At 43.1% G+C, this 13033-nt stretch overlaps 1 protein-coding gene across 2 annotated transcripts in view; it reads left to right on the top strand.

The window, feature by feature from the left end:
• Positions 1 to 12629, top strand: part of LOC137781331 (phospholipid phosphatase-related protein type 4-like) — a 33059-nt gene extending 20430 nt beyond the window's left edge. For both annotated transcript variants that reach the window (XM_068570045.1, XM_068570037.1), the window contains exons 9-11: positions 2578 to 3193; positions 7590 to 7746; positions 10049 to 12629. In XM_068570045.1, the coding sequence (XP_068426146.1) occupies positions 2578 to 3193; positions 7590 to 7746; positions 10049 to 11280 (2005 nt within the window). In that variant the 3' untranslated portion in view covers positions 11281 to 12629. The remainder of the gene's footprint in view (positions 1 to 2577; positions 3194 to 7589; positions 7747 to 10048) is intronic.
• The last annotated feature ends 404 nt before the right edge of the window (positions 12630 to 13033 follow it).

Genomic DNA, 13033 nt, shown 5'->3' with positions numbered 1-13033 from the left:
CGCAGCACCCGCGAAAATTAAGCCGGAAGTGACGTCCGCAAATTTGCTAGCGATACCCACGAAACTAAAACTGACCAAATGAACGCACTTCTTACCCTATTTTTGTCCATTGTGTTCCCCTTTCTCCAACCTTTGTGGAAACTGCGACACCTCCACAATCGCGGCAGGAGGATATAAATAAATTAATAAAAAGCTGGCGAAATGGCTCCTCCTCTTCCGCTACGTAGCCAAGATGGCGCCCGTTCAGTGCGAGTAGTGTCCATCGGTTTACACTACATTTTTTGACCGTTTGCAGTGCGCCATCCGGGTACTTTCAGTGCACTGAATCCCGCTGGTTTTGTCAGTGTGGCGCACCAAGCACTGAAAGTCAGTGCTCGAAGTGCGCAAGTGCGCGGTAGTAGACACGGCAAAAGTCCTCAACTACTGCCCTGCACTCCTCCGTCCATCCCAAATACACCCACTGCAAAGTCACGAGAGAACTTCTGCAGATGACGTGACCCTGAGTTGGAGTGCAAGTCACAGAGACACTGGTTCCACTCAGGTACGACTCTGAACTCGCAGCAGCGTATAGTTAATGGCGTTGTCCACTCCCACATGAGGTAGTCAAATTCTAGAGAGTCAAATAAGCATTTACCCTACGGTCGGAAGTGGGCCAAGACCGTCCTGTCAACACCTTCATTACATGGGATGTGAAGACAACCAGTCGGTGGTCATTGAGGCCAGATGGAGTTGACTTCTTTGGGACAGGTACCAAGCACAACGTCTTTCACAGCACCAGGAATTCCTCCTGCCTCAGGCTCAGGTTGCAGAGGTGCTGCGGGACATCAGGTGGTGGAGTTTTGATGTTGAGGGCTCTGTTTGTGCAGCTCACCAGGCTGACAGAGGGTTAGGGTGTTTGGGAGGTGTGTTGTGTGGAGGAGATGAGACTGTGAACTAACCTTAAAGCCAGTTGTCTGCTTCATTCTGGTCCATACCTCCCTCACATTGTTCTGCTGGAGTTTGGCCCTCAGCTTCTTCTTGTAGGAGTCCTTGCTCGCGCTGAGCTCATCCCTGTCCCCAGACAAGAAAGCTGCTTCTCATTAGTACTTGCTTACTGTGCTTTGGATGAAACGTCATCTAAATAAAATCTGTTGTAACGTATTATTAAGAAGAGCTTCCACGTCACTGGTGATCCATGGTTTGTTGTTTGGGAAGCAGCGCACAGACCGGGAAAGGATGATGGTGTGTTCACAAAATGTTATATATTCTGTGACGCAGCCGTCATGCTGTTGATGTTCTCCCCATGTTGTCCACACAGCACATCCCAGTCAGTTGACTCAAAGAAATCCGGCAGGGCGTCATTAGTCTTCTTAGACCTCCTCCTAACATTCCTGATGGTGTCAGGAGGACCAGGTTGTGATCAAACCTGTATGCATCCTTAGCATTTGCTTACAGGAGGTCCAGAGTTTTATTATTCCGTGTGGGGCAGTTGACAATACTGATGTAAAGTTGGCAAAGCTTTATCTAGTGTGGTTAAAGTAACCAATAACTGTCAGAAAAGCAGTAGGCAGTCCAGACACGGTGGAGTGGATGATGTCCACTGCTTCCTCAGCGTTAGCTGAATGGTGGACCTGCACTCTCCCTGCAAATAATACTGGCGCGTCCCCACAACTAACAGTTCAATGTTCGGGCTGCATAAGCGTTCCATCACACTCAGATGGTCGGAATTGCATCACCTCTCAATCACATACAGCGTAGTGCCCCCCCCCTCTCTCTTCTTACCGCTCAGTATAATGTCTCTGTCCGCCCAAACAGTCTTGAAGCTGAGCACTGACTCACTGTGATCCGGAAAATCCGCATGCAGCCATGTCTCAGTGAAACACATTAGGCTGCACTGACGGAGCTCCCTCTCATGCTGTGTTCACACCAAAAGAGTTGCGAAATATTCTTGCGAGTAGATTACATGTAAAGTCAATACTTTATAAACCCCAGGCGCCCCCAAAAATGGTGGCAAAATTCTTCATCAGGAGCTCTTCCTCACTCTCCAAGTGCTCGTACTCCCATTAATCGATACCAAAGCCACTGATGTGACTTAGCAAAAAATACTGCAAAGCCTGGCCATGCAAGAGAATATGAATAATTTGTACATGTTAATAACACAATTCAACCAAACAAATTATGGAAACATCTAGTTTTATGTGACAATCTTGATGCCACGCATGATTGGTGCACTTTTAAGGAAAGCTTACAAGCCATGTAATCCACCAATTGTGTAAAAACCACTGTCAGACAAAACCTCCGCAATTTATTGACCACATTGCATTTTTTTCCAGCCCAAAAACTGAAATATGACTTACTTATAGATGAAACAATGTTCCACACGACCTTGCTTGGTGTATTGGTGCATCTGCTTGAGCCCTCTGTTGTGGAACCAGAGGAGTTCAAGGTCCAGGGAGAAAGTTAGGGCATTTTTGCTTTTCAAGGACCTAAACCTATGGTTCACGAAACCTGCACGAAATTAAGAACAAAAAATATTTAACTTTACTTAATCAAAGTCAACCTTTCTTGTTCATAAAGTTTCTTTGCCACTTCTTCCAGGTCCCACGGAGGCTCCTCATTGGAGGAGGGTCGCATTCCACGCCGTCACGCCTCTATCCACACATCAATGGACTCAACGCGATCCAAACAGTTGCTCAGCCAATGGAAGAATAAAAACGACAACAGGAAGCTATCCCTGCAGGTTATGGATGGAATAAGACCAGCTTCCTCCTCATCTCCACAGAGGAACATGGAACTGCGCTGCTCCTCTGAACCTTCTGCCATGGGCCTGGAGGAGCACCGAGGTGGAATACACCTGCCTTCACTTATTGCTTTTCAGGAAACAGAGCTGCGTGCTGGGGCCCACATCCCAGCTCAGTACATGAAACTAGCAGCAAGCTCGGTTCCTATGGCCAATCATAATCATCTGACCCATAATGGCAGCACTGGATTGGCTGGTGGGGCAAGAGTGTCTATCCAATCCCGACCTGGATCCTCCCAGCTGGTTCACATTCCTGAGGAGGAAAATCTCACGAGCAAGGATCAGGAGAGTGAATCAGAGGACAGTATTATGGATGGGGGCGGGTCAGTAAGGGAAAAGTGGCTAAGAGTGGCTGAGAAGACCACCATCCCCTGCAGGCCGCTCAGTGCTGGAGGACAGCCTCGTCTTATGCAGGTTAATCATTGTTTTTTTCTGCACCAACTTTACCTTTTTTTATATCTGTTGTGAATCTACAGCAAGTACAGTGCTTGTTATATTACATTACATGACATTCATTTAAAAGAGGGTTTTGTTCAAAGTGACTTGCAATAAGTGCATTTAAACTTGATAGGTATAAGCTGGATGTTATCAAAACTAGGAAGTGTATATCCATTAAAAAAAATAATTAACAAACACGTGTTTAGAGTATAGAGTTCAAAGATTCAGTTTTTCTTTCATATTCCATGAACTTGTGAGAGTGAGGGTGTCGGGGTGAATATGAACAGGTCTAGGGCATCCTTTTCCCTGAAAGAACACCGGCTTTCCCGGTTGAGCTTTAGGGGATGTCTTGACGTCCACTCCTGATATACAGTATTTACGATGTCTTCGGTCAGCATGAAACTTGGCCAGCTGACTTAACAAAGCAATTGAGTGTGGAAAGTCTTCTTTTTAAATTATAGAGCGGATATTCACCTTAAATGGTGAAAGCATTGAAACACCCACCCACAGCATGTCAGGATTTCCGGTCAGTTGTGACGTCATAAATAAACAAAGACCATTTCGCAATTTTAAATGTAAAATTTTGAAATATGCCCTTGTTAAATTACAGTTGGTGTATGTGAATTGGATAAAATGAAGTAAATATGGACCTAAGCTGTTGCCTAGCAATGCAATTACATTGAAATTTCATTAAAATTCCATTGAAAGACTTTTGGAAACATTTTGTAAACATAATTAGTAGAAAGTGGAAATGAGCATATCCGTCCATTATCAGCCGCTTAACAGCAGACTGACCTAGGCTACACCTCTCACCGGCAACAGGGATACCCTGAGATGTTCCCAGGCTAGCTTGGAGATATAATCCCTCTAACATGTCCTGGGTCTTCCCCGGGGTCTTCTACCAGTTGGCATCCGAATAAGATGCCCGAACCACCTCAGCTGACTCCTTCCGACACAAAGGAGTAGCGGCTCAACTCCAAGCTCCCTCCTGATGTCCAAGCTCCTTACCCTATTTCTTAGGCTAAGACCTACAGAGGAAACTCATCTCCTTACCGTATCTCCAAGGCTGAGCCCTACAGAGGAAACTCATCTCCTTACGCTATCTCTAAGGTTGAGCCTGGCCACCCAACAGTGGAAACTCATTTTGGCCGCTTGTATGTGAAAAACTTGTTCTTTTGGTCACCACCCAGAGTTGAGGGTTGGACTGTAGGACGACCAGTAAATTGAGAACTTTGCATTCTGGTCTGTTTGTGTGGATCACAAACAGCCCTGGCGGAGGCCAACACCCAGGCATACAGTACAGGTCTCTGTACTGCAGGCATACAGAGACCGGATGGCCCGTTGCAAAGGGTCCGGCACCCCATACAAACTCAGAACAACAAGGAAAGTACAATTTCTTCAATAAAGTTAAACTGCAAAATGTGATCAGTAAGTGCCATTTAAGTGCTACTACCTTCCTTGTTGAAGGTGTAGTCAAAAAATGTGTTTTTAGTTTGCGACGGATGATGTAGACACTTTCTGCTGTCCTGATGTCAATTGGGAGCTCATTCCACCATTGAGGAGCCAGGACAGCAAACAGTCGTGTCTTAGTTGAGCTTTGAGCTGTGAGTTTACCTCACAGTGATAAAGCTACAAGCCGATTGGCAGAAGCTGAGCGGAGTGAACGAGCTGGGGTGTGCAGTCTTATCATGTCCTGGATTTATATCGGACCTGATCTGTTCGTAGCACGGTACGCCAGTACCATTGTTTTAAAGCGGATGCCGGCGGTCACCGGTAACCAATAAAGGGTGCAGATGAGTGGATTAGTGTGGGGGAATTTTGGGAGGTTAAATTCCAGTTGAGCTGCTCCAATCTGGATGAGCTGTAGCGGTCGAATGGCGTTAGCAGGTAGACCTGCCAGGAGGGAGTTACAGTAGTCAAGGCGCGGGATGATCAGAGACTGGACAAGAACTGTGTGAGAACTGTGCTCTCAATAAAAAGGAGACATATTATTCTAATATTGTACTGCATGTGCCTAGAGGAATATGTTGTTGCAGTAATGTTGGCACTCAGGAAGAGTTGACTGTCGAGAGTCACACCGAGGTTCCTGGCAGTTGGGGTCGGGGCTCACACAGAGTTGTTGAAGGTAATAGTGAGGTTGTGAGTGAGGAGAGCCTTTTCCTATAAGGAAAGTAGTTCAGTCTTGTCAGGGCTAATTTTCAGGAGGTGTGCGGACATCCACTGAGAGATATCAGTCAGACAGGCAGAGATTTGCACTGCTACCTGTGTTTCTGATTGTGGAAACTGATAATATAAATCTAAAATTCCTGTAGATGCTTTTCATATTCATGTCTAGTGAAGTTCAGATTATGTTAGTAAGGTCAGTACAACAGAGTTATGCAGCTGTAGTTGTGTCTAGAAATGTCTGGTTTTCAAGGGAACTGTAGTCACAGGCTTGCAGTTCACAACACCCACACCTGTTTATCAGTATATTGACATTAGAGAGAAGTAGACTGGACGTTCACGTCTCTTTCTGTGAGAAAAGATGAGAACACGGGATTCTCCTCCTCCTGACAGGATAGAGCGAATCAGATGTTAGGACGAGGGGAATCGAACCTGTGATGATAAACTGTATGAAAAAGTCCCACTTCCGTTTGTGGGGAAGTTGTTCTTTTGCCTACCTGAAAGTTGGTTGTTCAACTCATTGCTTTTGCAACTGCAACGCTTATTACTTTACCTGTGATTGAGGAAATAAATTACGAAAAAGAGAGAAGTTGTCGAACTGATTATTCTAGAGGCTACACCAGGCTTCCAATATTGATACACGCCAACAAAACGAGAGGATCAGTTGGGTGTCATCAGCATAGCTATGGTAGGAAAAGCCATTCGAGCAACTGACAAAGCCGAGTTGGTTTACAGAGAGAAGAGGAGAGGACCCAGGACATAGCCTTGAGGTACCTCAGTCGTGAGAGAACAATGTTCCGACACAGATCCTCTCCAAGTTATCCGGTAGGTGCGGCCATTAAGGTAGGATGAGGAGAGGGCGAGTGCAGAGCCTGTGATACCAAGGTCCTGAAGGGAGGAGATAAGGATCTGGTGGTTCACTGTGTCGAAGGCAGCAGATAAGTCTAGAAGGATAAGGACAGAAGAGAGAGGGAGAGGCGGCTCTAGCAGTTTGGAGTTGCTCAGAGACATCGAGGAGGGCAGTCTCAGTTGAGTGGCCTGCCTTGAATCCAGACTGGTGAGTAAAATAACAGTCAGAGCCTTACTCACCGCAACCCCTAGGCGCAGGGAGGTGACCATCTTGTTCTCTGGGGAAAACTCCAACACGGGTGCGCTCAGCTGGGGGCTTGTGAGTATCCCCATTCCCGTCCGGCGCCTCTTACCCTAGGCAACTCCAGAAAAGGACAGAGTCCAACCCTTCTCCAGAAACTCGGTTCCAGAGCCAGTGCTGTGCGTGGAGCCTAACTATATCTAGTTGGTACCGCTCCACCTCTTGCACCAGCTCTGGCTCTTTCCCTGCTAGCGAGGTGATGTTCCACGCCCCTAGTGCTAATCTACGCTGCCAGCGATCAGCTCGCCCAGGCCCCCTGCCTGGCCCGCCACCCGGATTACATAGCACCCGACCCCGATGCTTATCCCTGTGGGTGTTGAGCCTACAGGGCGGCTGCTCCATGGTGTTTTTTCTGGCTGAGCCTGACCAGGCCCTATGGGCGAAGGCCGACGAGCTCTCCTCTTGGGTCTGCCTGTAGGAGGGTGTTTCCCTGGTCCAGTCCAGGTAACTACAATCCGTGGGCTGCTATTCAACAGGGTGTTTTTAACCGCTCTTAATCTGGGTTTCCCCCGAGAAACTCAAACTCCTCCACCATGTTAAGGTGACAATTTGCGGAGGAAAAATGAGCATATGTCTCCTTTAAAACTTGCCCAATTTCAATGAATTCCTAAGACTACTCTCCATTTATTTCCCCATATATGTGTTAGATGACCAGGGCAACTGGTTTTGTTGGCAGTGTTCTACTTCTACTTCTTGTACTCTATTTACAGTTTTAGCCATATGTAAAGCATAGTCTCTACAGCCAACTTCGGACTAAACAACATATCTAATTTAAATCAGTCCAGTTGTTAAAAATTGCTGAATTCTTTATTTCTTTTTTTATTATCATCAAATCAAATGGTTGTTTCAAATCTGCTTGACATTTGAATGTTAACACAGCTAATGTGCTGCAAAAGCTTATTTTAATATAATTTTATGCAGACTGTATGTTTTATGGACAGCTGCAGTTATTGCCTTGTTTTTTTAAGGTTCCTCGTTGTAGCAGTGGCATTCCACCTACAAGAAGAGGTTAGTAGCTAATGAGTATGTCAAACAGCTTATGTTGTCCTCCTATTTCAGGTGATAGCCTTATCCAAACAGCAAGGTCTGCTTCACTCTCCTCGGTCTGAAGATGGTGGCAGCACCGTCAGCTGCACCGGATCCATTCGATACCGAGCCCTGACGGACCAGGACCCATCACCACCGGCCTCCACCACCGGCGCAGTTGGAGGAGGAGGTCTGTACTGCTAATACAGTAATGTGTATATAATATATATATATATATATATATATATATATATATATATATATATATATATATATATATATATATATATATATATATATATATATTGATGACAGCTTTTGGTACTTGAGAGTGTTCATACTGTTAGATTAGATTCAATTTTATTGTCATTACACATGTACAAGTACAGAGCAATGAAATGCAGTTTAGCATCTAACCAGAAGTGCAATAGTATAAGGTACAAATACAGAAAATAAGTTAAGTTATGGACACAGTCTGCTTCCTGTCTAATATGATTGAGGTTAGATACTTAGCCATTCTACCACCTACAACCATACTATTACCTGCTTTTCTACATTCAAGGAAGATTAAATTAGATATAGATAACAGAAATAACTTGACATTGAAATTATTTTTTACAAATTTTACAAGTTCACATAAGATTGAATAAAAACAACAGCGCTGAATGTGTCTACAAGTGTTGTGTGTATTGAACCCTGATATATCGTCTTTGTCTGTGCAATAGAGCTCTATTGGTCCATAAACAAATTAAAACAACATTAACGAGCCACACTGTTGCACAAGGTGACAAATTCCTTCATTTTCATGAATAAACACACCTCTATTTGTTTGGTCTTCACACTACAAATTTAGTACTTAAGCCCCACCAAATGTGGATTATTCTTTGCTAAAATGAGTCCACAAGAAATGGACTATTTCTATTTCTATTAGTTTGAGTACCGCTGGAAACTAGAGTGTCCAGCTGTTAATTCTTTGGTGGTAATTATTTTTAATTTAACTATATATTTGTTTTGTTTTGGCAGTGACAAAAATAAAGAATTTTGCTTGCCATTAACATAGAAGATGACAGTGAAGCATTCGGGAAAACATATTTGTTTCTTTTCCCAGGATCAGAAGATTGATGGATATCAATTTCACCTCTTTGCTTCCAGCGCATTTATACATCTAGGGATGATTTACATACTTTGTTGAGAAAGGAGCAATCTTTGTTTGGTACTTTATTCCCAGAAAAAGATTGAATAAGGTGTCATGAGTAAGAAGAATGGCAAGGACGAGGACATTATGTATTAGACACTGGTTCTTTTGCTTAGTGGCAGTCCCAGATTCAGATGTATGGATTCAAACATTCAAGATGCTGATTATAATTGTTAATGGTATAATCAAACTAGAGCATTTCGCAAGAAATTTCGAAAGTGTGGCTACTACTGCCGTAAGAGGTCGCAATATATAGCTTTTGTTTATTACCCTGTCTGTCCTCCAAAAGATTTCAGTTGGTTTGTGTGTTAAACTGATTTGCTCATATGAAGCATATGTGTGCTCTCGTCGTCATGGTGACTGAGGACTGGGTGAGAACCAGCAGACTGATTAGAGGCAGACTGGACTGTGGATTTAAGGAAATAAACTACTGAACGTACTGAACACACGCAAACACATATGAAATATCATACAACCTTATTAATGATCACAATTCTTGACAACTACACAATATAAAACACATGAAAACGTGCACGCGACCGTAATAATTGTGTAACACAAAGCTAACTTCATACTAGCAATCAAATTAACTTCTCTGTCTCGCCACTTTGTTCATGTGACAGTAATTACACACGCACACACACGCGCGCATAAAACGAAAACGTAGACCGTTAAAACACAAAAAAAATATTTTAAACAAGCTGAGTAATACAGTAATAGCTGAACGCTTTGTCAACATTTTAAAGGTGAAATGGTGTCTCAAGCTGAAGGCATGACAGAGCCTTTAGCAGATTTGAAGATGTTCTTTATTGGAAACCATTTTTATTTTGATAAAAAGCTTAATAATTTTATTATTTGAAAAAATATGAAAAATGTAAAAGCGTTGGATAATAGCTGATCGTTTTGTCAACATTTGATATTTGAAATGGTGTCTCTAGCTGAACGTATGAAGAATCTGTAAACATTTGAAGTTGAAGATGATTTGAAGATTTCCCCATTGGGTCCCATTATAAAAAAAATCATAAAAAGCTTAATAATTCAAAAATTTGAAAAGTCTGAAATATGAAAAGGAAGTTGCCATCGTGTACTTAAGTAGCTGAATATTTGAATAATTTAATTTTTCTGTAGCTGAAAATATGAAGAAGCTGAAGAGGTCCAAAATACGTACGTAAGAAAGGAAGAAGAAGAAGAATTTTAAGTTTTTTAAAGATTTGAAGAACTAATAAAGATTTGGAAGCTCGCAGGAGAACATGAAGTTCACACACTTATTTATTGATAATTTGTCTTGTTCTGTTAGGAGGCGGTCTGGAAAGAAGTGGCAGTATAGTCCGTGTTGAAGCCCATCCAGAGTCCAGATCAAACAAACCTGTGGTAAAACCTCCGAGCACCGACGGAAGTGGCTCCTGGCGATGGAAACCACCAGATCAACGCGCTTCGCTCCGAGAGTCAGGTTTTGCCCTTAACGACTTGAACAGACACACCGACAGCTGTGATTCGCTGAGGGATGGAGAATCAGTGGATGGACGGAGGAGCGTGACAGGAACCGAAACTGAGAGTGAAGGGGGAGGAGACGGAGGAGGATTGGAAATGAGTGGTGGAGGAGGTGTATACACAAACCATCCACATGTTGTACACCCTTTACATCCCTTACATCCCAATAACCCCAACAACTTCCAGCACCCCAATTTTAACCCCAACAATCCAAACTTTATTAACGCCCACTTTAACTTCAACCCCAACTCTGGCAATTTCAACCCCGACTCTGCCAACTCTCTCAACTTCAACCCCAGCTCTGGCAACTTCAATCCCAACTCTGCTAATTTCAACCCCAACTCTGCTAACTTCAACCCCAACTCTGCCAACTTCAACCCCAACTCTGCTAACTTCAACCCCAACTCTACTAACTTCAACCCCAACTCTGTTAACTTCAACCCCAATTCTGTTAACTTCAACCCCAACTCTGCCAACTTCAACCCCAACTCTACCAACTTCAACCCCAACTCTGCTAACTTCAACCCCAACTCTGCCAACTTTAACCCCAACTCTGCCAACTTTAACCCAAATACGACCAACTCCAATATGCCGTTCACCCCCACTGCCACCTTTGCTCCTCCCTTCCACCCACACCCTCAGGCCATCACCACCATCAGGGTCACCCCGGTGGAGGGAACGGCAGCCAGCAGTGATGGTGGCTCTGACTGCCAGTCGGTTGCTTCGTCCAGCCGTGAGTCCACTCTGCGGAGGACGAGTGGCTCCCAGTTCGTCCACGCCCCTGATCGAGGGCCCACTCCCGACCTCCACAATAACCACCGCCTCTGTGACGACAGTAACCGCCTCGACAATGAAAGCAGCAACCGGTTCCATGAAAACCTTCGAAGTTTTCAAGAAAACCCTATCCATCCTAATCACCCCAACAGACAGTTGCAGGGGATGTTTAGCCGTCCCAGCCCAACCCCTCCCCCTACCTTACCACGCCCTATCCTGAGTCACACTCCGCCTCCTACTCTCGGGTTGGCCTATAAAGAATGACACGCCAAGTGTTAAATAATTAATATTTCAATGGTGAGGTTGCATGGGCCATTTAGAACTTAGAAAACTATAATGGGCCAAAAATGAAAGGATTTGGGGATTTTCTGTCCACCATCATGGATCAGCCAACAGACCATAAGTAAAAACATGTTAGTCCCTACCACAATATCTCCCCTGCCTAATTAGGGTACAATGTATAACCAATTCCTCTGTATCCTCCGTGCCCGTAAGCTGGATTAATACCCAATCGAATAATTATTAGGTCTTACAAGGAGATGTACTGTAAGCTTATTAAAACTTAAGGGGTTCATGGTTCTTCTTTGGTCAAAAGCCACTACACAATTAACCCTGCCCAAGATTTCCAACTGATCAATAAGAAAGGACCAACATAAGAGGAAGGAGCTTGGTTCAACAATTTTTCTTCTTTGTTTATTTTTTTATCTGGTTAAACCCAGGCAGTTTTTTGTAAATGTAATATATTAAGTGCATTTGCTCCATAGCCACATGGATAATGGGCGGAATACACCGGTGATCCTTTGACTTACTCAGAGGGAGAGACTCCAGCTGACTCAACTGTCTGACTGGCAGGGGCCAGTGAGGATGGATTCAGCCTAATGACTCTCACCCTCTCTCCTCTGATTGGGGTAACATTTTTATCACAATATTTATACATTCATATATTCTCAGCTTGTATCCTTTATTCAAACACAGATAACAATACAAATGCATATAGTTTGCAATGTAACCACATGGCATTAGATGGAAATTTGCATTCAAAAATCCTTACAGTGCTGTATTTGTACATTTGAAAGTGGGTGGCCACAGTGGAAATGAAACCCACAGTCTTAATTGTGTCTGGGCTACTTGGAGTCCCATTTGGGCAATAACAGTATCTCTTAGTTCATGGTGGAATTGTGTTTGTGTTGGATAAGAACAATATCACAGGTCATACCTTTGGTTTAAATATAGTTACATGCTGTGATTTAATTGATGTACAGTATCTGAATTATTCTGCCTGTGTAGTAGTTGTTCTGTACACTGGCACATTTCAGCATGTGAGTCATTAAAACAAACTTACAGTCCAAAGACTGAATGAAGTAAAAGGTTTGTTTTCTCCCAGTATTACATTTTGTTCTCAATTTTATGGCAACTGTTTGGGGAAAAATGATATAATATTTTTGCAAAAAGTTAGGTATCTTTTGAAAAAAAGGTGTTCTGATTAGTATAGAATATGATTAGTCTATATTATAATATTATATGGATGTTCTTCTCGGAAACTTTTTTGCCTAATCTAATCATAATGAATAATGATTTTCTGCAAAAGTAAAACTTTCTTGAAATGTAGATCTTTTTGTTGACTTTTCTCTGTGCACAACTTTCTTCTAAACATAATTACTTTTTACTCACAATTCTACACTTGAAATCAGTTTTCCCTTAACAGATGCACTATATCTGAAATCCACCACAATAACTTTACTTTTGTAAAGTAGAAAGTTCTGATATTTCTACACCAAGAATGTTGAAGAAAAATAAATATTCACAATTTTGATTTGCTGTTTACTGATGACCAGAAACAACACACTGTCTGGACTGTTGGTCCAACATAACTCATGATTTTCTTGCCCAGTGTTTACATTATTTTTTAACTTAGTGCCCAAGTGCCATCAAAAGAAAAGTCATGTGGCTGTGGGCTAGTCACATAGAGCTAGTGCAGGACTGGAACGACTCTGAGCTGTGTTTTGATGGAAATCTG

The sequence above is a fragment of the Clinocottus analis genome, unplaced genomic scaffold (genome assembly GCF_023055335.1).
Source record: "Clinocottus analis isolate CAN_PGR_092001 unplaced genomic scaffold, fCliAna1.0.p SCAF_11, whole genome shotgun sequence".
Lineage (NCBI taxonomy): Eukaryota > Metazoa > Chordata > Actinopteri > Perciformes > Cottidae > Clinocottus > Clinocottus analis.
This window is presented reverse-complemented; position numbering and strand designations above follow the sequence as displayed.